We start from the raw sequence: 25,161 nt of genomic DNA, 5'->3' as shown, positions 1-25,161 counted from the left end.
CGGCGACTGCTCGAGGCGCCGTTTGATACTTTGATGTGCCGTGTGGCTTGCCGCGACCGCTTTTAAATGCCGCACGCTACGTCGTCCAAGATCTTTCGCTCGTTCTTTCGCCGATCCGTTTTGTCACGAATGCAAGTCAGAGCGATCGCTCAGACACGCGACAAGTTCCCGATTGCACTCCTCGAAGCTTCGATGATCGCTTGCCGAATCGGCAATGCCGATTCGATTCAGAGAATGTGTTACAATCTCGATTAAGTTTCTAAAATGTAGAAGGTGCTGCAATTAACTTTCGTTTGTGTTAACAATCTTTTAAAATAAAGATAGAGATTCGTTATTCCTCGACTTACAGAAATATTCAATTCGATCGCGAACGCTTTTCCACGTCATTCGAGTTTTGTTTGCATTAAGATTTTTTTAAGGGAAGGTAAAGGGTGATAGGGAAGTAGAGAGATTCGTTATTCCTTTATCTTACGGAAATATTCAATTACTCGATCGAAACGGTGGACGTTTTCCGATTTCTTTGCTTCGCAGCATCGTTCAGCCGGAACAATCGCTTCGCTGAAGTTAGACACAGTTAGACGCTATAGTTTGAACTCGAGATACTCGTGCAGCATGCATTGGAAAGTGAAATGTTGCGTTTCACCCGATCGGTCGGCCGGTGGGGGTCGTAGGCTACGGCGAAGATGTGGGGATCAGTTCGCAGTTCGTGCAGTCTGACCCACTAACATTCTCCTCAGTAACTCGATGGGCGATCTCTCAGCAGTCTCAGTGATCCAGGTGTGCGGAGAATATCTCTCGCGGATAAAAGTGGTCCGAAGGAGATGACATCGGGAGTGGTCGACGTGTTCGTTTGAAGGAAAAAGAAACGAAAAGAAGAGAAATGCGTCGAAATCGCAATCTCTTGCTGCTGCTGTCGACATGCCTGACGGTGGTCTTCATCGTTCTGAGCACGAGACCGTCCGCGGAGCTGCTGGTGCCGTCGCGCATCACCGAAGGACGCAGCACGTTCAAGGAGCAGGAAGAGTCACGTGCCGGTGATGGGTCGCTCGCTCGCAGCCAGGTGAAGCTAAGAAGAAAGACTTGGGGCGTGTCGATTAAATCTGCCAATTGCAAATTGCATTAAATTTTGCCATTTCGAAAATTTGCTTTTTAACAATTTTGTAAAAATTTTAAAAATCTTTTTAAAAAATCTGTCGCGTTTGATATTTATATACTTGAGCTTTTGGAAGATGTGCTCCGTTTTTTTAACGCTCGTGTTTGTGATATGTCTTCAATCACACATCAAATGCGCAGAGACGCGCATTACCGAACCACATATATCTCAATCTGCATCCGCGTTTAATTACGTCCACTCTTCAATGTGGCCTGTCGAGTTTCGGTGCAACGTGCTGGAAGTGGCACATGCTTGCGCAATGTGAAAATGCATTCTCCGAGTGTGGGACGTGTACGATGCGGCGAAAGCGCATCATCGCGGGTTTCGCATTACTGCTATTCACCGAACATCTCACGTGATTCACACAATAATGCAGGATTAATTGCGATATGAATGGCTTTGTGACGCGTGCATGCGTCTCACCGAGCTTTCTAAAAAAAGTAAAATATGTGCATTAACGTATCTATACATTCTTACTCGCATATTGCAAGCAGGAATAGGAATTATGAGAAATAATACGATAATAATTAAATAATTATCTTGATCATTATAGGCGCAACGGTACGTCACGCCTTCCCTCGCCGAATTGGGTGGCTTACCGTATAGGTACAAGCATGTCCTCATGCTAACACGTATACCTGGTACAGGCGCCGAACTGATGGTCTTGATCCTGCAGCGTTTGCAGGGATATAACGCCTTCAAACATGTACGTCTGCCACCGGACGATCATGGGCTTTTATCCACGTTACAACAAGTGAGTTTGATGAAACGCTTGTTCAACCATTTCAGCTTCAGCGATTAACAAGTTTCTCGCGAATAATTGAAAAGTATGCTTTCTGTTTTAATTCTTTCAATTTTACTTCTAATTTAATATCTTATAAAATATGGAAAAAAATTAAAAGCAGAAAGCGATACATTTTGATTTACTGATGATATTAATTAATCTCATCCATAAAATCATAATTAGAAGATTACGTTCGCAATATTTGGCAGGAATTATTGGTGGAAGAAATTACGAGTATCGTCAGGCAAGAAGCGATTCCCTTGACTTTCGATGGGACGGTGAGATTCCTGAATTTCTCGAAATTCGGACGACAGGGGCCCACTTTTATATCTTTGGTGAGAGATCCTCTGGATCCTCGAATGTGGGGAAGGTATAATAGCGTCCCTCGTAATATTTATATTACTGTCAACTAAATATTGAAATAAAATAAACTAACATAAAAATATTAAAATATTAACGTAAGTAGGAAAGAGAATTATTGAACCATCAGAGGATAACGATGTTGCTCCGACATGTCCCAGGTACGAAAAAGCAGAGGAAGGTCTGCTCAATCGTGGAGCTGTATCTCATTTCTGCGGACAGGAACCGCGCTGCATGTGAGTACATGTCTGTCACCATCTAAAAGAACATACATTACAATCGTGCACAATGCAGCATCGCCAAAAGGCTTTCTTGTCAATTTCCGCATGGGCACCGAGTGAGAATGACAAATATTTTTGCGAGGTAAAATAGTGCTCATCGATTTTAACGTGGTGCGTATTTTCCTCCAGGGAACGAAATAACACGTGGGCACTGGAACAGGCCAAATCGAATGTAATTCGATGGTATCCCGTTGTTGGCATACTGGATTACTTGGAGGAATCTCTGATTGCGTTCGCGGCCGAGTTTCCATATTTTTTTAAGGGCGCTACTCGCATCTATGAACAATTTCGTACGTATATTTTTCTTTTCACTTATTTACCATTCAAGCTGCGCGATATTCATTACAACAGTTCTGTCTCTCTTGCTATAGTTGTTTTTTTTTCTGCATAGGGCCGAAGGAGAAGCATCTACCCGCCTCGTCGTTAACTTTAAAACTACAAATTAAGGACGCGTCGTTAAGGAGAGCACTTGTGCAAGAGGTGGAATTTTATCAGTGGTTGAAGTCCCGATTACTCGATAAAGTTTTCAATAGTGGTTGAGAGTGTGCATGCGTCTAGCGAAATTAACGTTCAAAGTGACAATTAACGCGAACCGCGCGAACGTCGCGAGTTTTTTGCGTTGGAAAAAATCAAGAGATAACAAAAACGACTTTTAGGGATTATGATTTTGCAATTATACGCCAAAGAGACAGATTGAGCTTCTCGTGCCATCTAGAGATCGTTCGCACAACTAACGTACTTCAAACGTAGAGGGTAAGTCGTCACGGTGACGTCACCTGATGTGATTTAATGCAAATGAAGTTGCAACAATTTTTATTACATGCGAATCGTGTTTAGAAATTCGTGCACCGTGATCGTTGGTTAATATTTAGAATTATGTTTTTCTTACTCAAGTTATGTGAATCGTTGGTAATTTTTAAGCTTTGTTTCATCTTTCAGTTACTGTAAACTATTTGTAGACACTAAAGTCTGTTAGAGGCCGTCCCGAGTCATGAATAAATGAATATCTAGACACGATGCACACGCTGCGTCGCAATTGTGCACAACTTTCACATGTTGCAGTATTCCTAGCACTCGGTGTACTTGACTTTCATCGATTTAACGTAATATTTCATTTGGAGAGTGGGTATACCTTAGAACGGGATAAAATGCGAACCGCGAAACCATTACAACCATCGTACGTCTATCTATTGTAATAGATCGAATAAATACAGAAGAGTACAAAGAAATGTTTTACGTGCACGTCGTTCCCCTTCGTTTCTTCTTCTCCTCCTCTTTCTCTTTCTTTTCTTCGTACATTTTCACACCAAAGATACAAAATGCAGAACACGACTTAAAACGTCTACTTATGTACAGTAACGACAAATGTGAAAATGCAGCGTTGTTTTTTTTTGTTTTTCTACGCCGTGATATTGCGTAGCTCATAGAAGGCAATATCGGATAGATACTTGCGTTTCGCGTGATTTGAACAAGAAGAAAATTGAATCATTCCCGATAAAATGTCGAACATATATCACGAGAACGATCGAGTCTATAAAAGACAATACATAATTAATATAAAAATAATTGTTACTATCGCCGTGTCACTTGACACGTGTACACGTGCTGTGTTACAAACGAGATAGTCAGGGAGGATCTAGGAGCGAACTGGATTGATCGACGACGCGCGGACGTGCGCACCAGGATAACAGGATCATGTTGATGTACAGATGGACGAGCAACAACATGAGGAACGCGTGCCATCACTTCTTCTTTGCGTCTTTCAATCCGGCACCTGCGTTGAACTTGAAGAAGATGATATCGCCGTCCTCGACCACGTAATTACGTCCTTGCTGTCTGTATTTTCCAGCGGCCTGACAGCAAAACGAAAACCATGTGAAAAATAAATAAAGAAATAAATATGAATCATGAAACGCTACGTTTGATTAATCAAAATTAAATTGCATACCTTCACCGCTGCTTCCGAGCCCTCGTTTTTGAAGTCATCAAATTTCATCACTTCTGCCATGATAAATCCTTTTTCGAAGTCCGTGTGTATTTTTCCAGCAGCTTGGGGCGCTTTCGTGCCTTTCTGTAAAACGAGCGATGCATGTTATTAAATATTATTACAACATTAAATATATCGAAAGTTTAATTCATAATTACACGTATAGATTCTCCTCATGCGAAATTTAATTAATAATACAAATATTTAATGCAAAATTTATTTCATACAAAATTTTTAGATTTTTATGTAAATCATAATTAATATTAATATGAAATTTTACCATGTTTATGAATGTATGATTTTTTTATATTATAATTTGCACTTACTTGAATTGTCCATGCTTTAACTTCATCGTGACCAGACGTGAAGAAGTAGTGCAACTGTAACGCTTTGTATCCTTGTACGATAATTTTGTCGAGCGCACTAGATAAAAGAAAAATATATCAAATTAATCGGATGCTTTCTTATTAAAATAATATGTATATACCAAGACAAAGAAAATTAGGTAAACGATCCACCGATGTATTATAAAATTTCCACTTTTGCGGATCAGGAAAAGGTAAGGTGCGCTCGCGGTCGGAACGAGAGGTGTCCGAAAGCGCCGCGCATTGTGGAATAAGATTGTCTCGGGCCCAAATATCGTCTAATGACGGGTTAGCGCAAGTGGAGCGGTCCAACGCGCGGTGGGCCCGACGAAAAGTTCGAGAGTTCAGAGAATACACATAAAGCCGAACGACTTAATACCGCAATTTTATCATTCTGACTACGGAGCGGGGACCTATTCCCCGACGCCTCAGTTATCTGCGGTCTCAAAATAAAATCATGGTGTCTTTCGTCCCTTCGTTTGTATCCCCCGATCATTAGGCAAACTTAGGTATCACGGATGTTCGATCCGTCGCCGTCGCGAGATTCCAAGCGGGCAATAATGAGCGGTGTGCGTTGCAGGAAATACCAGATACGGACATCTCTCATTTCACATAGTCCAGTTTATAACTATTTCTCTCGGATATTTAAATAGTAAAATCTATATCTGTAAAGCCAGTAATGGATCATGCTTGCTGAAATATTACATTGCATTAATATAATATTTCACTTAAATGCTGCAGCCGCACAACTAATAGCATAACTAAATAATCTTTCTAATTATCACATCATGTGATAGCTACGCGTTACATGGCACGATTGAAATTCATGAAATTGAATCAAGAGGCAACTAGATCGTGTGCAAGTCACATGAATTTACACGTGTGTGCAACGCGCGCCCCGGGGCACGAATGACCCACTAACCAATCGAATTACCGAACCGTCCACCGATTACACCGCGCTCCACCCACCTCCCCGGTCATGCCGACGTGCCCGCGAGGGCGGGAGGGGTTTTTATGCAATTTTGCAAGAATTTGAATAGCCGTTCGTAAAAAAATATAATGCGCCGCGTTGGAGCAGCCACGGTTTTTATTAGTCCCTGCGTCCCACGTGGTGAGAGTGGGACGGAGTCTAGACGCCGACCGGGCCCCACCATTATTATTACCGTTAGAGGATAACTCCGGTGCATAGCTAAATGTGGGAACCCGAACTTCGTCGAGGGGGACGAAAGCCGTGCTCGCCGGATTTTTATGAACGCACGGCCTTTTTTCCCCTGCAATCTTGCGGCACTCCGTCGCCGACCGGCAACCAGCGACGTATGCCGGGGCGAACTACCGAATTTCTCCAAGTTTAAGGCGGCGGTAAGCGACGCGGAGCCTGGACCCTCTTATTTGCGGGTGCGACAACGCGGCAACACAAGCCGCAAACATTTATAGGGTAAAGGTAATAATCGTTATAAAGGCCCGCGCGTGGAAGCTGATACCAACCTGGTGACTTTGTGTTCCTCGAAGTATTTTGCGCGCTCCGCCTCGTCCATGTCAAGGATCTTGTTCTCGCAGGCGCCGCTGAAGGGGATCAACACCGCGCCCGAGTCGTTCTTGTCCACCCATTCCTTTATTTTGATTAACCTGTTACAAAAATTTCGCAAATTACAATCAGCACGACGAGGCCGTGAATAACACACGCGTTCGATCGTTACTCAAATTGCACACTCACCACTTGTTCTTCTTGCGTATGTAATCCTTTTCTGAGAGATTCACCAAATAAATAATTGGCTTTGATGTGAGGAACAAATATTTGTTGAGTACTTCAATCTGAAAAATTACAGAACATTAGAACAATTCTTTTAAGAAAAAGATTTTTAATTTTAATGAACAATGAGAGAAACAGTATGCAAAATTCGTAGACTCACATCGTTGGCACTCCAGTCGGCGAACCTGATGTGTTTCTTGTCATCCAGCAGAACGCTCTTTACCTTCAGAAGCGTGTCCTGCGAAAATTACAGATTTGAGATATCCATTTAATCCTGAGAGCACACACACATGCATTTTGTTGCGTAACGTCATTCATTTCTGAGCAATCAAGCTACTCCGTCGTCATTCATCGATCTCGCCCGGATGCACGAGCACGGGCTATCGAGCAGGATAATTTCGCGATCGAATCGTGATTAGAGGATCGTAGCTGGCTAGCCGCGTGCGCGCGTTCCCATTAGTTCCGCCGGGAAAGGACGAAAAGGTAACTCCGAATCCTCAAAACTTTTGCCAAATTGCAAAGTTGAGAACGAGGGGGAGATCGGTAATTGCAGTGGGTCAATCCGTGAAAGGAGGGTAATCCGACGATCGACTCGTTCCGGGAAGCCTTGCTTCGCCCGCGTTCTCTTAATTTCCTCGGTAATTTTGGTAGTTACCCTGACAAAGAAAGATTGCTGCAACTGTACGTTGTTGATACACGTTCATGCGTTGTATATGAATATTATAGATCGAGGGGAAAAAATGTAAAGTTCTTCGTAATATTTGCGACGAGGTCGATAACATTGGTACTGAATTGATATTTCGGTCTTTAAATTGTACCTCTGCAGTGATAACAATAAATTAAATTCATCATTAATAGTATATTAGATCTAAGAAATTCAAATTGAAATTCAATTGAAAAAGGAAGTATTTAAACAAGTTGAAAAATAACGTTTGTCAAAGAATGAAACAAATATATCATTCATACAGTTCATGTATAAAAATTTTCACAAAATAGAACAATCTTCTGTCTCCCTCTCTAATCGGCGAAAAAATATTTTTATAAAAGCGCATTTTTCATCGAGGAAATTTCATTAAAATATAAAATGCAAGATAATTCAACACTCACGTATTCAGGTTTCAGTTTCTTGTCATTGCCGCGGATCACGAGTTTCTCGAGCTTCTCAAGATGCGTGTTTAAGAATTCCACATCCTTCAGTCGTAGCTCCTCGCTGATGATATCGAGATCTCTTACAGGATTAACGTCGCCCTCCACGTGGGTGACATCGTCGTCCTCGAAGGCACCTGTGTGCAAGTCACAAATAAATAAGGTTTCGCTCGAGAAAGCGAAAAAACGCAAAGCACAAATCCTGGAGCCGGAGCGTAGCGCTCTTGTGTAACGCTCGGTTCGACGCGAGAAGCTCGCATGTCGACTATTTAAGCGAACCGCTGCCGCCGCCACGCGAAGATTGCCGGGTTGAGTTTAATTGAAAAAATTACCACCTGTCGGCGGCTTGCCAAGACGTATTAACCGGCGAAACTACCTCGAAATGTTATTCTCAGTACGAATGTAATATATACCTAACGCGATCGTGTGCTCTCTGACGAATCAGCAGCCGCTTTGGTGAATTACTATGTGTTACATTATAGCGAAGTAAAACGCCCGGGTTAACGTTCTCGCAATCTCTGCGGATCCCGGCGGAGGCATTGTGTGCCGCGGATTTTATTAACGATTACGTGACTCTCCGTAAACGTTCACGGGATGGATTACCTCGTCACGCATTCTTGATTATGTTCAGTGTTCCACTTAATCGTGAAAAGTAGTGAAATTATCTCACCCACCTATTAATCAATATAATTTCTCGAGATATATCTTGTTTAAGATTTTTTGATTTACGCATTTGATAATTGTGTCTAACATAATGCACAGAAAGATGTGTTTATCGCTGATAAATATATGAATGAATATAAATTATAAGCACATAATTGTAAATATGACCATGAATACTCTATGAAATATTAAGTGCTTGCATATCTTTTCATGCATTTACGTTATATTAAAAATAATTGCTAAGCGCGTAAATTAAAAAAACTTTATTAAGTGATAAGCGCGAGATGGTCGATACGGATTATTGCGAGGGCTACTAATGTAACGAGGAACACTAATGTAACTGCTTCCACGAAGATAGTTAACGACAGTCGTAACGCATGCTCGTAACGTCAGCAGGGTACACGTATGTGTCGTAAAAATACATTTGTATCCGCGATTGCACGTTCAACGGACGCAAAATAGATAAATATTATAACTAATCTCTCGATCTCATCGACAAAAATTCCTCTCTTGTTCTCTTCTCTCTCTTTCCATAATAATTCTTATCCTAATTCCGCGCTCAAAACCATCGCATTCCGTGAAAAATCGACTTTTTTGCAAGCGCTAAAACGAATTAATACAAAATTAATTTATTTTAATCAAGATGATAACGAATGACAACAAATAATGCGTGCCGAGTAGTAGCGTACTTACGACAAAGATGAAATATGCCGTCGCACGCGCCGATATGCGAGAGAAAATTATTTCCCAAGCCCTGTCCCTCGGCGGCGCCCTTCACCAGTCCGGCAATGTCCATCACGTGCAAGAAAGCGGGAACTTTACTAGAAAGACAAAATTGTAATTAAATATATCTGCTAAGTGACAAGAGAAAATAATATCGGATGGTATTAGGCCTGTGTAGTCGAAATTGATACAAATATCAATCGGGTGATACGACATAACATTATTCCGAGGACGGATCGCGCTTTCCGCATCCGCGCGTCGGCTCCCTCGCAACAGAAGTCATTGATGATCGCGATTAAAGGTCGAAGGCATGCGCCGCGCGATGCACGCGCACGGAATGGAAACGAGGGACGGCGACAGTGACAACGAGGTGTATTTAAATGCTAATGCCAGCGGGCTCATTAAACAATTAGCCTTTGAAGGGAGGCGATGGTGAAAGTGGACGAACCAGGCGATGGGGAGGACGGGAGGGAGACGGTGTATTAGCCGGCTTTCATCACGGATCGTCGAATCATCCGACACGTGCCGGCACCCGGGGTCGGCCGACATAGACGACGTGAAACGCGCGACGATAATAGGGCGGGCGAGAGTCACGGATGAATCGGCCGCTCTTTGATCCGGCGCTGTTTCGCATTTTCAATGCCGCGATTCCTGCAACGAATCTGGCGCAAGACAAGCATGGCATTTACATCAGGCTATTCGCGTATGAAGAATCCACCTCGAGGGGAAACGGCCAGTTTTTATTAACTGTTCGACTCGAAGTAACGAGGACGCGCCACTTCGCAATGACACGATTAAACGCGGCTTGCAATCAACCGGCGCAATCAAGCAGTACGCCAACTCGAGACTAATGAATTTCCTCAATCGTTGGTGTTGGATTACATTCAAAATGCTATCTGCGAATTTGTCATTCGATGTGCCACGTTGTTCGATGTGTGCGTCGTCTCATCTAAAGATCTATCGTCGTTGTTCGCGCATTACAGATGCCGCATCACGTGCCAACGCGAGCAAAGAATGTGCAGCGCCGACGAATAAGGGACTTGGCGTTTCGTGGACGAATTCAGACTCAATCTGCATTGCAGATCACTACTCCTCGTTCTCTCCTTCCTCCGTCTTGCGGGAATAAAAGCGAAGAAGTATGGAAATGTGTCCCCGGTTATTCCGACTCGTTTCCCTTCACAAGGGTGCATCTTTAGGCAGTGCTGTATGCTTTTATTCCTGCTGTACACGTTTATCCGCCACGTCAACGTATTTTAGGAACGTTCGCTGCTGTTTCTTACCTAGCTGGCTTAAAGTATTCGCAGAGATAGTCGAACCTCGCGTCAGGTACCGGAACACGACGTGCTGGAAAAGAAAATTAGATGTAGATTAAGCTCTAAGACGATGTAGGAATGAATGTACCGTTTAAAAAAAGACATACAGATGTTTATATCTAAGGTAAACGGTTGGCGCATAATAGGCGATTTAATTGCAATATTTCGGTAAAGACACGTATGGATTAAGCTTTCTCTTCATGGTATCGGTGACAATCTCTATAATTCTGCCTTCTTTCGTGATTCGATTATTCACATTCTGATAAATATCCGCCTCGGTCACGCTCTCGGATATGTTGTGCCTCTTCAAGTAAACGCCGATGTAGATCGCCGCGCTGGCAGCCGCCGACAGACCAAATATCTTCGGACGATGCTTGACGGTCAGATTCACAGCCTCGATCAACATTCGCGACACCGTTGTCTTCAAGAAACTAACGTCCGACAGACGCCGCACATCGATTGGCGTAATCTCGCGAGGAACCGTGATGTTCACTTTGGAATATTTAACAGGTTGCGCGAGGAATTTCTCGCGACACTCTTCGCTGCAGAAGAGATATACCTTATCCGCGAAGATGACACCTAGATCAGCTCTACCTTGTATCAGCTTGCGATCGTCCGGCAGGCTGTCGACGTAAGTTACCAGACACAATCCGTCGGCTTGAAGACGTCGCGCCCAGCAAGCGTGCTCCGCGTCGACCGTCTCCCAAAGTATCCGAGGTAATTCATCGGGAAGAGCGACATTGTTGGGTGGAAGATACTGCAACGGATCCTTGACAAAAGCATCCAGATGTTGCGGGCAGATCCAGTAAAAGTATTCTCTGAACTGAACCATTCCTTCAGCGTCCACTAGCTCGCCAGAGGTCTTGAGAATGTTCCCGCAGGACAAGCAGACCGGACAGTACGATTTGTACTGACTTTGCCGCGTTTGAAACTCGAACGGTGACACACACATGTATCTCAGACGGTGGACTTTGTCCACGTCCACGTCGCGAAGGTAAAGCATGATCTCGGCGAACCGCGAGCGCACCGCGCGATCCGCGTGAGTCCACACGTACCACTTGCTTTTAGTTGCGTCCAACTCGACTAGGTTTTGCGAAAACTTTTTCAGCCAGTCTGGAAAACTTGCTTGATCTTTCTCGCTGGCGTAATATTGCCGCTGGAAGTTGGCATAGAAGTACTGCGGTCTTTTTGCGTTGTCGTTATCTTGTGTGAAGTATTCGCGACAATCTTGTAGATCCGTCTTGAGATAGAGCACGATCATCGGCTGTATCCCTAGAACAGCCAGTAATTCAGCTTGTTTTTGACTAAAAGGAAAATCATCCAGGATATAACCCTGTGTTGTTGCACGCAATCCTAGACAGCACATCTCGATGGCACGCGTTATGGATTCTATCCGAGCGGGCTGACCCGTTTGAAGCTGATCTTCGATTATTCGCACCGACTCTAACCAGTGGTAATATTTCAACATATTATGCAACGCCTCTGCGGCATTAATTACCTCCATACCATATGTTTCAGCGAAGCGATTTGCCAGTGTTGTTTTACCGCAGTTTGGCGGCCCAATGATGGAGATTCGAAGCGGAACAGGCGATAGAGAGAGATTCTGCGCGACGAAAGTTTGCCATTTTAAGGGATCGTCTAGGAACGCGGAGAATGCTTTTTCGCCGCCAAGAAAATAGATATACGGATGATGAACGACGGGAAAAATCTGACCGCGAGCCCTCATCGGTAGAAACATTTGAATCGGTATCTCATTGGTGTACATTTGTACGGGACACCATCGACCGAAGGAGCTAAGAAAATAGTAGCCACATTCGAGAAGTCGCTCGGCCGTTTCAAGATCGACCGTAAATGCGGAATGTTTCTGTTCTCCTTTTCCAAATTCTTTGTCAACTAAATCCGTTTTTTCTTTCACAATTACTGCATTGTCTAAATTTTCATTCTCTTCATTCTCTTCTTTAGCGTTTATAGTAGTTTCTATGGCGCTGAAACGATGCCGGATGTGGTTTATTACGTATTGTGCTACATCTTTAATGTCCGCGAGATTACACTTTATTACGTTTCCACCAAACTCTGAGATTTGCTTCTCAAACGTTTTCCAATTTGATTCAAATTGCGTCAAGTGTTCGAGGTAGTCCCATTCCTCATTTTCCCGAAATTCTTCATGATCTGCGTCCATTATTGAATCAGAACGGAAGAAACCGTGCAACTTATTTAACAAATAAGTATATGGCGCTTCTTCAAACAAAACGATAATGTCCTCGAATACAATGTTGGCGTCATCGACAACTTTTCGCCAGACTTCGATGTCCACGTACATTCCATCGACAATGTATCCACCGTCTCTTCGTAAATCATCTTCTATCTCATCGGGTATACTCTTAATATTTTGTATAATGATATCGGCCTTTTCGTCAACGGACATGTCTATAGATTCGTCACGTGTACGTTCCGCGTGATCTAGCAAACCTTGTACGACGGAATCGTTCTCGTGTAACGTCTGAGATTCCTCGCGCTGTTTAATAAATTCATCTACAATCTCGTTAACATTTATGATTGCTCCCCCGAGATCTTTCGCCAATCGCGCGCTAAGTTCTGATTTACCGGCGTATCTAGGTCCGAACACTGCTATTTTACAGATCGGTCGTGGATTCGGTGACGACAAGAACGTTCTTGGATTCTCGACGAACAAGTTCTCAGCTTCTCCCGAGGAAAGGAAAAAGATCTTATTCAGGAATCGTACCGCGTGCTTCGGAAGTCCCTTAACGGTTCGTCCTTGAGCTAGCTTGACTGGACAGTAAAACTTCCACGCGGATAGTCCCCAGGGGAATCTAGGCGACACAATTTCTCTTCGCTTCAGAATCTCGAAAGCTTCTTCGACAGACTTTTCTGCAAGCTCATCGTTCATCTCTGATGTTTCCACAAAATGTATGTCGTGCCGTTCGATCATTCGCTTCGGAAGAATCGATGGTTGCAACGCCAAAGTGCACAAACGAGTTTTGAGAATCTCGAGTATCCATCGCACAGAATTACGTCCGTCCACGCGGATTACATGTTGAGGATCGTGTGCGAGGATCCACTTATCAATCACTGGTAATGCTAATTGTTCATAAAGATAGCATTCTGCTTCAATGTATTCCTTCCTGCAGCTTTGTCTCATGAAATAAGGCTTATCTTTATCATTCTTGTCTTTGTTTGTAATATCAGAAAAATCATACGAAGGATCCTGTACGTCGTATTCAATTCCATCTTCAACTTCATTTACTTGCGTCGCGGATTCCGCTTCGACAGCTTTGTCTGTTCCGATTTCCATGTACCGGCGACTGCACTTACTCGCAATGTCTTCACTCGGACACATAAGATAAATGATTATCAGAGGTTTCATCGGCCACACGGTAAAGATTTCATCAACTACCTGAGAAATTTGTTGCTCGTGATCAATCTGCGTTTTGCAGCCTGAATTATCGGACGTATTCGGATCTTCTTGTGGCTTGCAAGTTTCAACTGTTGCTTTCCCGCAAATTTCTGAATTATCCGAGACTGCGTCTGAGACAGAATGCGATGAATCGAAGCTTATGGTCGGTGGAAGCAACGGCAAACCCGCAACGACGTAGCCTCTGTGCCTGACGTCCCTCATTCTGACCCTGCACCGTATCAAATCCATAAAGATTTCCGGTCCAATGCATCCACCGGCTCGCAGAATTCTCTCTATACATCGACCTTTCTCGGTATCCATGTCAATCTCTTGCCGTATCAGTGTCAAGGGAGAAATTAAGATGCAGTTCCAAGTGTCGGCGATCGCTGATGCTACATCGATATGGTCTAATCCTGGTTTTCCGAAAATGATGAAGCTTGTCGGTTCTTTTCTCAGGTATTGACTCATAGCTTCGTCTTCTGTCTGAAAATCCTGAATACGTTTTCTGCCTAATAGAAACCTTTCTTCTTTGAAAATGTTAGATGCTGCATCGATCCTTTTCATCGGATGTATATCTTCAGCGAAAGCGTGATACAAATATGCCTTTGGATATACGATCGAAGACGGTGTATGTGCGGGAATTGTTTGTTTGTCACGATAAGAATCATCTCCGACAGATTGCAGAAAGTTCTCCTTCTTGTCACACATTTTTACTCTTACGTTCCTCTCCTTTAGATAACTTTGTTCTTAGACAACTTGCGTAAATGATTAAATTTGATATTGTAACTGTATAGCTAAGCAAGGTTAAACAAGCGAACTCGAAATCTTTGTGTCATTTATGTTATATATGGTTCATATCACGATCTCACACTATGTTAATTAATCATATCTATATATTAAATTTGTTATATCCGTTCGCGCGCGTTAAACCGTTTCCAAAGATAATAAACAGAAAATTCTGAAAGCATAAAAATCGTACTTTTCCTATATTCACCTCTCTAAGAAATATCGATGTTTTTGATTTGCGAGTTTATTAGAACATATGACGACAAGAGAAATGTTAGAGAACGAATACATGTATGTATTCTATTTTGGAGAATGGAAGAAGTTCCGTAAATTTTACGCGCTCCGGATATAATCAACTAATCGGAAACGTAAGTTATCGAGGAAGAAACTCATGAACAAAGCACTCTTAACAGAGCAAGAAAAATTATTTTTGAAACTTGATTATTCTTCTGTATTAATAGAATCTTTTTCTTCCTCGATAGTTTCTTGCGAATATTAAATATAATTAACGGTGAGTGTGCAATATCAATTTAACGTGCGCGCTCATGCTGTATTAAATTATCACTTTAGTATACAATAATATATATTATACAATAAAATAATACAAAATAAATTGGGCGATTCTGTAAAATTTAAAGTAACGAATTTTGCTTAATTGCATATCAACAAAATATAAATAATAATGTCTTGATATAAACGATACAATTAGATCAATAAAATAATTTAAAATTAACAGAAAGAGAAAATGTATTGGTTTAAGTTGTTCAATTCGAAATCTAACGGAATCGCCCAGGTTTCACATGCATAAAAACACTGTCAAAATACTTATTTTCATTGGGATCGATGGTGCAAAAGGGGAAATTCTCGGCCGCCGCTTGACTCTTGGTGAGGACGTTGAAGAACGTCGACTTTCCTACATTCGGTATCCCGACTATACCCATTTTCAAATTGGTGCCAACGCGACCAATAAGCGGCTTCCGCTCGGGTTCCTCGACTTTCTTTGGAGCCATGCTGGAAACACAAGACGTCGCATGAATACGTCGAGTGTCCATATTCGATCCCCCGACATTCTTCCCGTAAAAGAACAATGTGGAACGAGTGCCCCGCGCGAGCGAGAGCGCACGGTACGAGGCGTAATCAGCTAACGGCCGTGGAGATTGCAACTTGGTCTGTCGCCGTAGACGAGAAGTAACCCGAGGTGCCCGAGGAGGTGCACGTCGCCGATACTCGCATCCGCCCGAAATACTTAAGCGCGCGCGGCTGCGAGACATCTCGCGTGTGTGTGCGTGCGTGCGCCGCCCGAAGCGCAAGCGGGCAGGCAGAGAGAATCCGCTCACCGGCTCGCATCGTTCTCTCGAGCGCTCGCGGTGACTAATTATATTAATGCGGACGGCACATCGCGAGCGATTGCTGTATTTACCGCGAGATTGAGCCCTCCCCCTCCCCCTTCCCCTTCGTCCCACCGATGTATATACGACGGGCCGCCGCACCGCATCAAAAGACCGCGGGGAGGGTTGCGCGGGAGGAGAGGAATATGACCGGGCGCGGGGGGAGGGGAACCACCGGGATTACTGGGCACCAGAGCCGCGAATCACCGGCATCACGCCGAGGATCCGCAACCGCGCCCGAGGCCGCCAATCCGCCACCGTCCTCACGGTTCCTGTTCCTCCTCTCCTCGTCGCGCATCGTCCTCCCCGTCCTCAACTCTTTCCACCCCTAGCGGCCCTCCACCGTTCTCTCTTTCTCTCTGTCTTTTCTTCTTTTCTTTCCCTCCCTGTTTTGCTGCACTCTCGCGCGTTTCGACGCGAAACCACGGCGCCTCTTTGTCGTTTTTCATCGCGGTCCCAGGGAAATTTGCAAATTACGATAATGGAGGAGCGTCTCTCTCTCGGAGGAGAAACGTTCCGCCCGCAAGATGCTACCCGAAAGAGAGAGAGAGAGAGAGAGAGAGCTGAGAGTCCAAGAGAAGCCCTGGAGAGAGAGCCGCCTTGGCGCCGCGGCGTGACCGTTCCTCCCCTTTTATGACGTCGTCTCGCTTTGCGAATCGCTGCTAGATGCATGGTTAATGGACGATCTCTTGGAGACGCGCCACTCTGATCGAGATTTGAGCCCGAAGCCTCCGGGCTACCGTTAATCGCGACGAATCCGCGAAATAGTCCAGCGAAGGGAGAGTCCATGATGAGTTCACGTCGATAACGATGCGTGGAAAATCAAACCGAGTGAGCGGCGCAAGAAAATTCAACCGCTTCGTTTCCATTACCGTTTATCGCATATACTGTTATATAAAAATAACAAATAACGACGTAAAATTCGGAATTCTACTAACGTAATGCTTTCGTTTTGTGCATCAAAATCGTAATAGGCGCATCGCAAACGCAATCGAGTCTTTGCCAGTATTCAAAAATTCAGCTTTCGCGAGTTCGTTTCGAAGACAAAAAAAGAAAATGAGTTTGAGAGCTCGAGCGAATTACGTATCGGTTATTATTACGCGTTTTAACACGCATCTTTCGTCCGCGTTGTGCAACATGAGCGAATTTTAAAGATCTTCACGGCCGGCGCCGTTGACCTGTGCTGCCGCGCGACAGCCGGTGGACGAAGCGAGTACCCACACACTACACCGCAAAACTTAACCTTAACTCGCTCCCGGGTAATCACTTGCCGAAACGCTTCCGCGTCCTTGCGAATGAAATTCTACGACTTACGAACGTTACGTCTGCCTCGTTCGCAGGTTACGTTTGCATTGCACGACGAACACGTGGCTCGTTACAATGTTGGCAACCTCTGTAAACTTTTTCTCTATCTCGCATATGCGTTTTACTCGTGTCGCCCACAAACTAAAGCAGACGGTACGTTCCGCACTCGTTCCGCAGGCGACATTCATCGTGACTTTTTCAAAAATACCTCGTGGGTCCGCGTTACGTGGCCACAATACGAATATCACTGCACAACGTGACGAAACACACGCGAGAGGAGCACAGCACGTAGACGACGTCACGGATTCGACCGGCCGTCCGCGGGATGCAGAGTTACCACTTATCCGGCGAGATACGACGTGAAGTTGCGCGCAATCGCTCCGCCGATGATGCAGTTCCGCTAATGAGAATCCACTAGAACTATCGACTGTCCGAGAATATCGCAGGAGTGTTTGTTTTTCTGTTTCTTTGCAAATTTGATAATTGCGATTAATCAAATGCGCAGAGAAATCCTTAAGAATAATTATAGTGAATCTTGTAATTACAGTCAGCCTCCTGAGGTGCCAACTGCACGCAGTCCTAGTGATTAACTCGTTAGTAATCGATACAAGTCACACGTAAAAAGCTATGCAATGAATTGCCTCTAGAATTATCTAGTTCTAATGGATAATTTGAATTCGCTGGTTCATCACGCGAGTCGCGCCGCGTTTCTTTCACGTGAGTACTGAGAGATTGTCATGTCGTTTGGTAAATTATTTAGTGTACAACAGTGTTCATGATGCACAACGCTGACGAAAATGCGCGTTGACGCGTAATAGCAATCGATAAGTGATATCTCAAGGGTAACAATCTCGTTCTAACCACAATCGTGTCATCGCCATTACGAGAGTCCTCAGCTTGAGATTTCGGTGTCGCATCGGCTTGGCACAGGATTAACGTCGCCAAAGCATATTTATGAGCGGATCTGTCGCTAAAATTTATTTTTGAGTCGACTTGCTGCAGCACGAATTCCAAATTAGCATCAGTGAAGCATATTGGTGAGTGAATTTATTTATTATACCTGCATAATTTTGTCGGTTGAGTTATTCAGTTTCAACCAAAAAATGTGTATGACTACAAACATTGCATTATTATTTATATCATATTTTATCAATATATTTATAATATTTTACATTACAAGAATATTTAATTGACTTGAAATTGCGACACGATTTCGCAAAAGATTATTGAAACGACTTTCAAATCATTAAACGATTAGCCTCGTTATTCATTTGATATTTAGTTAGTGGTATCTTTTTGCGAGATAAGAGATTTACGGTCGAGTAAGAGTTGAAAATCCAACGGGTTTTGTATAGCTCTCGGTGCATTTTTACGCGCGGCTGCTCGTAAACACAACGTTCGATGTCGATGTTCATCGGAGGACGGATAACGATCGACGATGTGAAGGGTTTCGCGGCGGTACTACCGCGACATGACGCCAGTCCATGTTTATGAAGTGTCGTTATCACGACACGGCTACAAGTTATGCCGTGTACAGCCGGCCGCTTCCTGCCAGGACGGGCTACGAGCGGACACGATACGTGCCGGGATATATGAATACCGCGTTCTCTAGCCGACCCGGGCAAATATCAAACACGCGTCACTCCATCACGTCGATATAACGCCGAAGATTTACAACAGCGAAATCTCGTGACAATGTCTCGTGTCCGCGACGGATTCAGCCGTCATGACGCTGCGAAATATCCTGCACGTAGCGCGTTCGATAGCGTAGTGAACTTTGGAGAATTATTACGAGCCATATTGGGCCTGCAAAAGAACCAGAAAATATTATTAATGCTATGCAATTTTTTCCCAAGAACAATAAAGTATTGGGTTGGCCAAAAAGTAATTGCGTTTTTTTCCAATAGATGGACATACATGTCTTGAAATGTAACTAACTTCATTCTAAACCGCAAATTCATTACGTAGGTTAACAACTCACAGTTCAAGCTTGTTTTAGAAAAAGAAAGTACACAATTTCGTTAACAATTGTTTGTTTGCCGTCGATTTCAAATTGGAAAATCAAAAAGAACATTTTCGTCATATTTTGTTTTATTATTTCCGAAAAGGGAAAAACGCTGTGCAAGCTCATAAAAAGTTATGTGATGTATATGGCGAAGATGCTTTAAAACTGCGGCAGTGTCAAAATTGGTTTACTAAATTTCGATCTGGAGATTTTAATGTGAAAGATGCACCACGCTCAGGAAGGCCAATCGAAATTGATGATGACAAAATAAAGGCACTGATCGATTCCAATCGGCGTTTAACGACACGAGAGATTGCTGAGAATCTTAACATATCGAAATCGAGTGTTGAAAACCATTTAAAACGACTTGGATACATTAGTAAGCTCGATATTTGGGTACCACATGAGCTCAAAGAAATTCATCTCACTAAGCGTATTGACATCTGCGATTCTCTTTTGAAACGTGAGGAAAATGATCGATTTTTGAAACGTATGATAACAGGCGACGAAAAATGGATCGTCTACAACAACGTCAAACGAAAAAGATCGTGGAGCAAGCGTGATGAACCTGCTCAAAGCACTTGAAAAGCAGATATTCACCAAAGAAAGATTATGCTGTCAGTCTGGTGGGACTGTGTATTTTGAGCTGCTTGCAAGGAATCAAACCATTAATTCAGACGTATACTGTCGTCAACTGGATAAATTAAATGATGCTATCAAACAGAAACGTCGAGAATTGGTGAATTGCAAAGGTGTTGTGTTTCACCATGATAACGCTAGACCACGTACAAGTTTGGTCACTCGTGAAAAATTGTTGCAGCTTGGATGGGATGTGTTACCACATCCACCATATTCGCCAGACCTGGCACCATCAGATTACCATTTGTTTCGTTCTTTGCAAAACGCCTTGAATGGTAAAACCTTTACTGCTGATGAGGATATCAAATCGTTCTTGGAATTGTTTTTTGCTGAAAAAGATACGAACTTTTTTGAGCGCGGAATCATGAAGTTGCCTGAAAAATGGCAAAAGATAATCAAACAAAATGGACAATATATTGTTTAATAAAGTTTTTGTTTCCCATGAAAAATTCGCCTTTTATTTATATAAAAAAAACGCAATTACTTTTTGGCCAACCCAATAGATAACATTTCTTACATTTATACTTATGTAAACAAAGTCGATAGCAATATTTGTTCTTTTCTGCAATACTCGTTTATTTAGTGGTAATGCGCGCGTAACGGGTGTCAAGAATAATGCTGTAGCTTGTTAAAAGTTGCGAAATAATCCAGATGGTATCCTAATACCGGTCTGATGTCGGGCACGGAAACGGTTCTGAATTTCGTGCTCGATCATTAAGAGTCGATGGCTCGTGTAGCGGGAACGCGTATCGATGGATAACGCCGGGACCATAATTCGAAGGATAATATTAAGATTGGTACGGAGCGAAATAGGAGGCCATGTGCGTATAGTCGCGACGGCTGGATCGCCCGGCGCCGCCATGCCTCGAGATCGGACAAGAAAAGGGCAGGCCACGACTATTCATAATGACGACTTAAACACGGGTGATTCTTGATTCTCTCGTATCACTAGGCTTCCTCGTCAAAGTATTCCACACACTTAAATGAAGCTTTATCGAGCTTTATCGTGAAACGCTGCCAAATTAAAATTTTGCTCCGAGAACGTCGCGCACGAACTCGCGCGATGTGTCTACCGATTCTGCATCCCGCCTTGCAGAAGATGGACGATCGCGCTCTCGAGATCTCGCCGCGTGACAGCGGTTGAATAAATCTTGTAACGATCGGCGTTTCGGCGGAATTAGTAACGCAATCCTTCAATCCGGCCGACGTCTAATTTGCCTGAAATTCCTATAATTCGTCGGCCGCTAATATCTTTTCGATCGAGATCATCGGTCCATAAGGTGGGTGAAGGGTGCAGAAAAGGTTTGCGCGCCGGCAAGATGCTTCGGTGCACACCGGTGGTGACGTCAGGGGGTTTGCGGTCTCCAAATTACAATATCGTTAAAACGCGACGGGAAGAGCCAGGCGGAGCGGGGTGAATCGGGGATGTTCTTTCCGACTGAACGCCTGCGCTCGCGGAATAATAGGCTCGAGATTATATGCATTATGTGGGCCAGGATTAATACGGTACCTAATAAAATAATCGAAATAATCGCATACGTCACGTGGACGACTCGGTATTGGTAGTCCAGCTCGATGATCGCAATACCCGTAGCGAAGCGTTATGCAATGCAGCACAGTAACGAAATGATATGCAATCGGAGACGAGCGCATTCGATTGGCACTCGATGATTCGCGATACTTCCCGATGAGATAGCACTCGCCGACGGGAACGGCGAGTCTCGTTGACGGTGTTTAGGGATTGGACGTGAACACGTAAGTGAAACGTGCGTACTTTAAACGTACGGAGTAACTTGTATCGACGAAATACACGTGCTGTATGTCAATCGAATCGAATCGTTTGATTTCAAGTTTTCCGAGGAACTGTCCGACCGCTTGAAAATACAAATCGCACATAATGATCGCTTTTAGTTTCGTGCAAAGTTGTTGGTGCTTCTTCGTTTTTTACCTTACGACGTATACGCGCTATTAGGAGCGTTATTACGGAGGGAACGCATTCTCCCGTGCGTGCGTAGTGAAACGCACAGTGCGGGACTTAATAATTCCGCCGGCGGGTGAGTGTATCTCAATTACGGCGAAAAAAGTAAGCTCGTTCGCCGGGATGTAACGAGCAAGCTCGCAATACGAAAGGGAGGAACGGCAAGCGCTTGTACAAATACTGCACACCTTTCGCGGCTTCTATTTACTCGCGGCCGATCTGTAGTAGACCGTAACGTTTCGCGAGAGGTATACTCGTCGGAACGCTTGTGCGAGTATACCGAATGCTTTTATTGCTAGAAGAAATGTGGAAGGCGGACCGTAAATATACGCGTTCGGATAACAGGGTACGGGAAACAGGGAGATGGTGCCCGCGTACGCGCTTCTGTCTTTCTCTCTATAATAAATATATAAACGATTATTTAATGGAGATCCTGTGGGACTTATGATCGCGCGAGAAACGAGCCCGAAGAACAACACCCCGCAATTTAATTATTTACTCTTGGAAGCTGCAATCATCCATATGGGTTTTACATGCTTCGCTTGGTCAAATCTGACATTATCGCGTTTAAACGCGAGGAATGCGTACGTTTATACGTAGGCAGTCCTTTTCTTCAAAACAGCAAAACTGCCTTTCCAAAGCTGTAGTTTACTTCTTGTCGTCAACATACTCGAAGGAAGAAACGATGTTACAGATAATTTTAATTAACTGCAGTATTATTTTGTCTCACAAGTGTATTTGTAAATATTATTATTAATTATGCATCAATCGACGAATAAAATATAATAATTAAAAAAATAATTAATAGATGTATACATATACGTACAATCACGCGAGCTTATGAAAATTTTATATTTTGCGATTTATGGTACGCTGTTTGCGCGTCGCGTGAGCCACGTTTACGAAGACGCACGGTATCGGTGAATTGGCTTCCAGGGATGTGGCATCGACTGAATATTTATAACAATGGCGCCAGTGCTCATAAAATTCTTATCTTGATTGTTAAGCCGCTGCCAAGAGAGCACTCAATAACGCTGACGATTGGCCATAAAAGCGAACGGTTTACGGTAGAAGCGTCGCGTACGCGCTGCTCGTTTCACACTGTTTCCCGCTTCCATCCTGTTTTACGTTCGCATTTTCCCTGAGAAGCAAGGGAAATGCAGGTGAGAAATAGATAAGTGAAGTAGATAATGACTGCTGAATATTACATATATTTATTACTACAACGAAGTTATTCCGTGCAGGTCAAATGGCATGTAACAAGTTGCGTAAATAATTCTATAGAATAAATATTCACACTTATATCATCTGTTAATATAAATAGTTTTATATACAAAAGGAAGTAAAAACATGTAAATACATGTTGCGAGATAAGTGAATCTCAAAAGGCGAGAGATAATTTCATAGTAATACAATACATGCCGTAGAACTGAGCTAAACCACCAATTTACGATTCTGAAGGTAGTTTCTTATATTCGCGAATGCTATTATAATAATATATAATTAGAAAGTGTTTTTTATAGGACGTGTCTCGTGCTCTACAAAATTTCGCTCAGGTGACATCAATGCAGTCCGTAACTGGCAGCAATCCAATAACAAAAAAAAGATATTTTTAAGATATGCACTGCAGTGATATGTAAAAATGTTTTCTCTTTCGAAATATGCAGAGTGTCAGACTTACGCAAAGAGCGTAATATTTCACGATATTCGCCGCACATAAGTGTTCTCCGCACCTTTTTTCTGATCGACGTTAAGCGTCCCAAATATGGATATGCAAAAGACGGGGAGGAAACTGCGATCGTTGCGTCGAGAACTGGGAGAGGAGAGACCGGTCGTCCTACGATCTCTCTCATTTGCCTCGTAAAAAAAACGCAAAAGAGCGGATGCGGCACAAAAGCAAGCAGTATCGCGTTTTACGGTCGCGCTTAATGCAGCCGATGGCCCGTCGCTGGAGTGCACATCCGAGTCGTTGGGAAGTTATTACAACATCGTAATGCACCGGTAATTTCCACCTCACGTTCTTAGTTCATCCCAAGTCGAGTCATAGGAGTCCCGGCCGCGATTTCGCGTTGCTTTATTCAATCTTCGAACGCTGCTCTTTGTCGTAGAAACAAGATCGATGTCGCTTCCGATTCGCTCGCTCGCCACTGTCGTTTGTGTTTTTACGAATCCAAATTTGCTTCATGTTAGTTCCTCGTCTTCTGGCTTGGACAATAGTGATGTTTATGTCGTCCTGATTATTCCCTGCCATAATTGTGACATTGTTTGCAATATTTATTTGAAACGAATCGTAATAGTGCTTCTTGTTTTATGATAACGTACGTGGTATCCAACTTACCATATGCAATTTATGTATAATTTGCATATCGAATTAAACGGAAGTACAGAAAAACACAGAATATGATATAAATGAATCGACGTTTGTTTTCTTTACATTCTTTATACGTTGAAAAATCTCAAGGCAACTCTCTTCAGATGTTGATTCTCGTTTATTCGTTTTGATATCGATTATCTTCTTACTTAGTTACGAGTCAATGTATCCAATGAAGTAGCGCAGACGCAACACTGTAGAACCAATATTAATCAAAAGCATAAAATATACTTGCAATACCACATCATTTCTCTTTACGCATTTCTTTTGCATTTACGTGATGCAATTTCACGACGGAAAATCCAATCGGAATACCATTAACAAGCGGATGCCGCGAACATCGACGAACGTAATCTCCCGCATCTTCATTCATCCCTCTGAGAAAAAAAGATGTTCGATCAGACTCGGAGTTTTAGAAACGGAATAAAACGCGCTTTACATGCCGGCTGGCGGCTACGAGCTCCAGAGCCAGAGTCGACTGCACGCTTAATAAGTAATGGCGTAGGGATGTAAGGAAGCCTTGATAATTCTTCGAGCATGTAGCCGCGCAATTAAGGTGTAATGTTTCGAAGTTCTGGTCGTAAACAACGCGGGCAAAGTAGCGGAACCTTCGAGGCTCGGTTCCGCCCGTCAATTGTTACCAATTGTTGCCAATCAGAGTAATACGTGTCATTATACCGAGAGAGAGAAAGAGAGAGAACTCGGCAGCGGTGCGCAGCGCCCCTGCTCACCCCGCGTACCAGCCTGAT

At 43.4% G+C, this 25,161-nt stretch overlaps 2 protein-coding genes and 1 long non-coding RNA gene across 4 annotated transcripts; 1 reads left to right on the top strand and 2 right to left on the bottom strand.

The window, feature by feature from the left end:
• Positions 1 to 66: 66 nt before the first annotated feature.
• LOC105274753 (uronyl 2-sulfotransferase) lies at positions 67 to 3,998 on the top strand. Its single transcript, XM_011331122.2, has 6 exons — positions 67 to 1,060; positions 1,707 to 1,907; positions 2,147 to 2,307; positions 2,459 to 2,533; positions 2,708 to 2,868; positions 2,970 to 3,998. Exons 1-6 carry the CDS (start codon positions 881 to 883, stop codon positions 3,116 to 3,118), a joined length of 927 nt encoding a protein of 308 aa, XP_011329424.1. The 5' UTR covers positions 67 to 880; the 3' UTR covers positions 3,119 to 3,998.
• Positions 3,749 to 17,773, bottom strand: LOC105274755 (adenylate kinase 9). Its single transcript, XM_026973298.1, has 12 exons — positions 17,628 to 17,773; positions 15,552 to 15,737; positions 10,679 to 14,688; positions 10,493 to 10,556; positions 9,183 to 9,310; positions 7,788 to 7,963; positions 6,841 to 6,918; positions 6,645 to 6,742; positions 6,416 to 6,556; positions 4,892 to 4,988; positions 4,527 to 4,649; positions 3,749 to 4,431 (listed from the first exon to the last, which is right to left on the bottom strand). The coding sequence occupies exons 2-12, from the start codon at positions 15,734 to 15,736 to the stop codon at positions 4,321 to 4,323; spliced, it is 5,211 nt and encodes a 1,736-aa protein (XP_026829099.1). The 5' UTR covers position 15,737; positions 17,628 to 17,773; the 3' UTR covers positions 3,749 to 4,320.
• Positions 17,774 to 23,236: 5,463 nt separating this feature from the next.
• On the bottom strand, positions 23,237 to 24,865 carry LOC105274745. Of its 2 annotated transcripts, XR_893125.3 has the most exons (3): positions 24,728 to 24,865; positions 24,380 to 24,606; positions 23,237 to 24,285 (listed from the first exon to the last, which is right to left on the bottom strand). It is a non-coding gene; the product is annotated as an uncharacterized LOC105274745 (long non-coding RNA). The 2 variants fall into 2 exon arrangements; XR_893124.3 differs by having other exon boundaries at positions 24,380 to 24,865.
• Between the last annotated feature and the right edge of the window lie 296 nt (positions 24,866 to 25,161).

The sequence above is a fragment of the Ooceraea biroi genome, chromosome 10 (assembly GCF_003672135.1).
Source record: "Ooceraea biroi isolate clonal line C1 chromosome 10, Obir_v5.4, whole genome shotgun sequence".
Lineage (NCBI taxonomy): Eukaryota > Metazoa > Arthropoda > Insecta > Hymenoptera > Formicidae > Ooceraea > Ooceraea biroi.
Note: the sequence above shows the minus strand (reverse complement) of the source record. Positions and strands in the feature narration are given on the sequence as shown.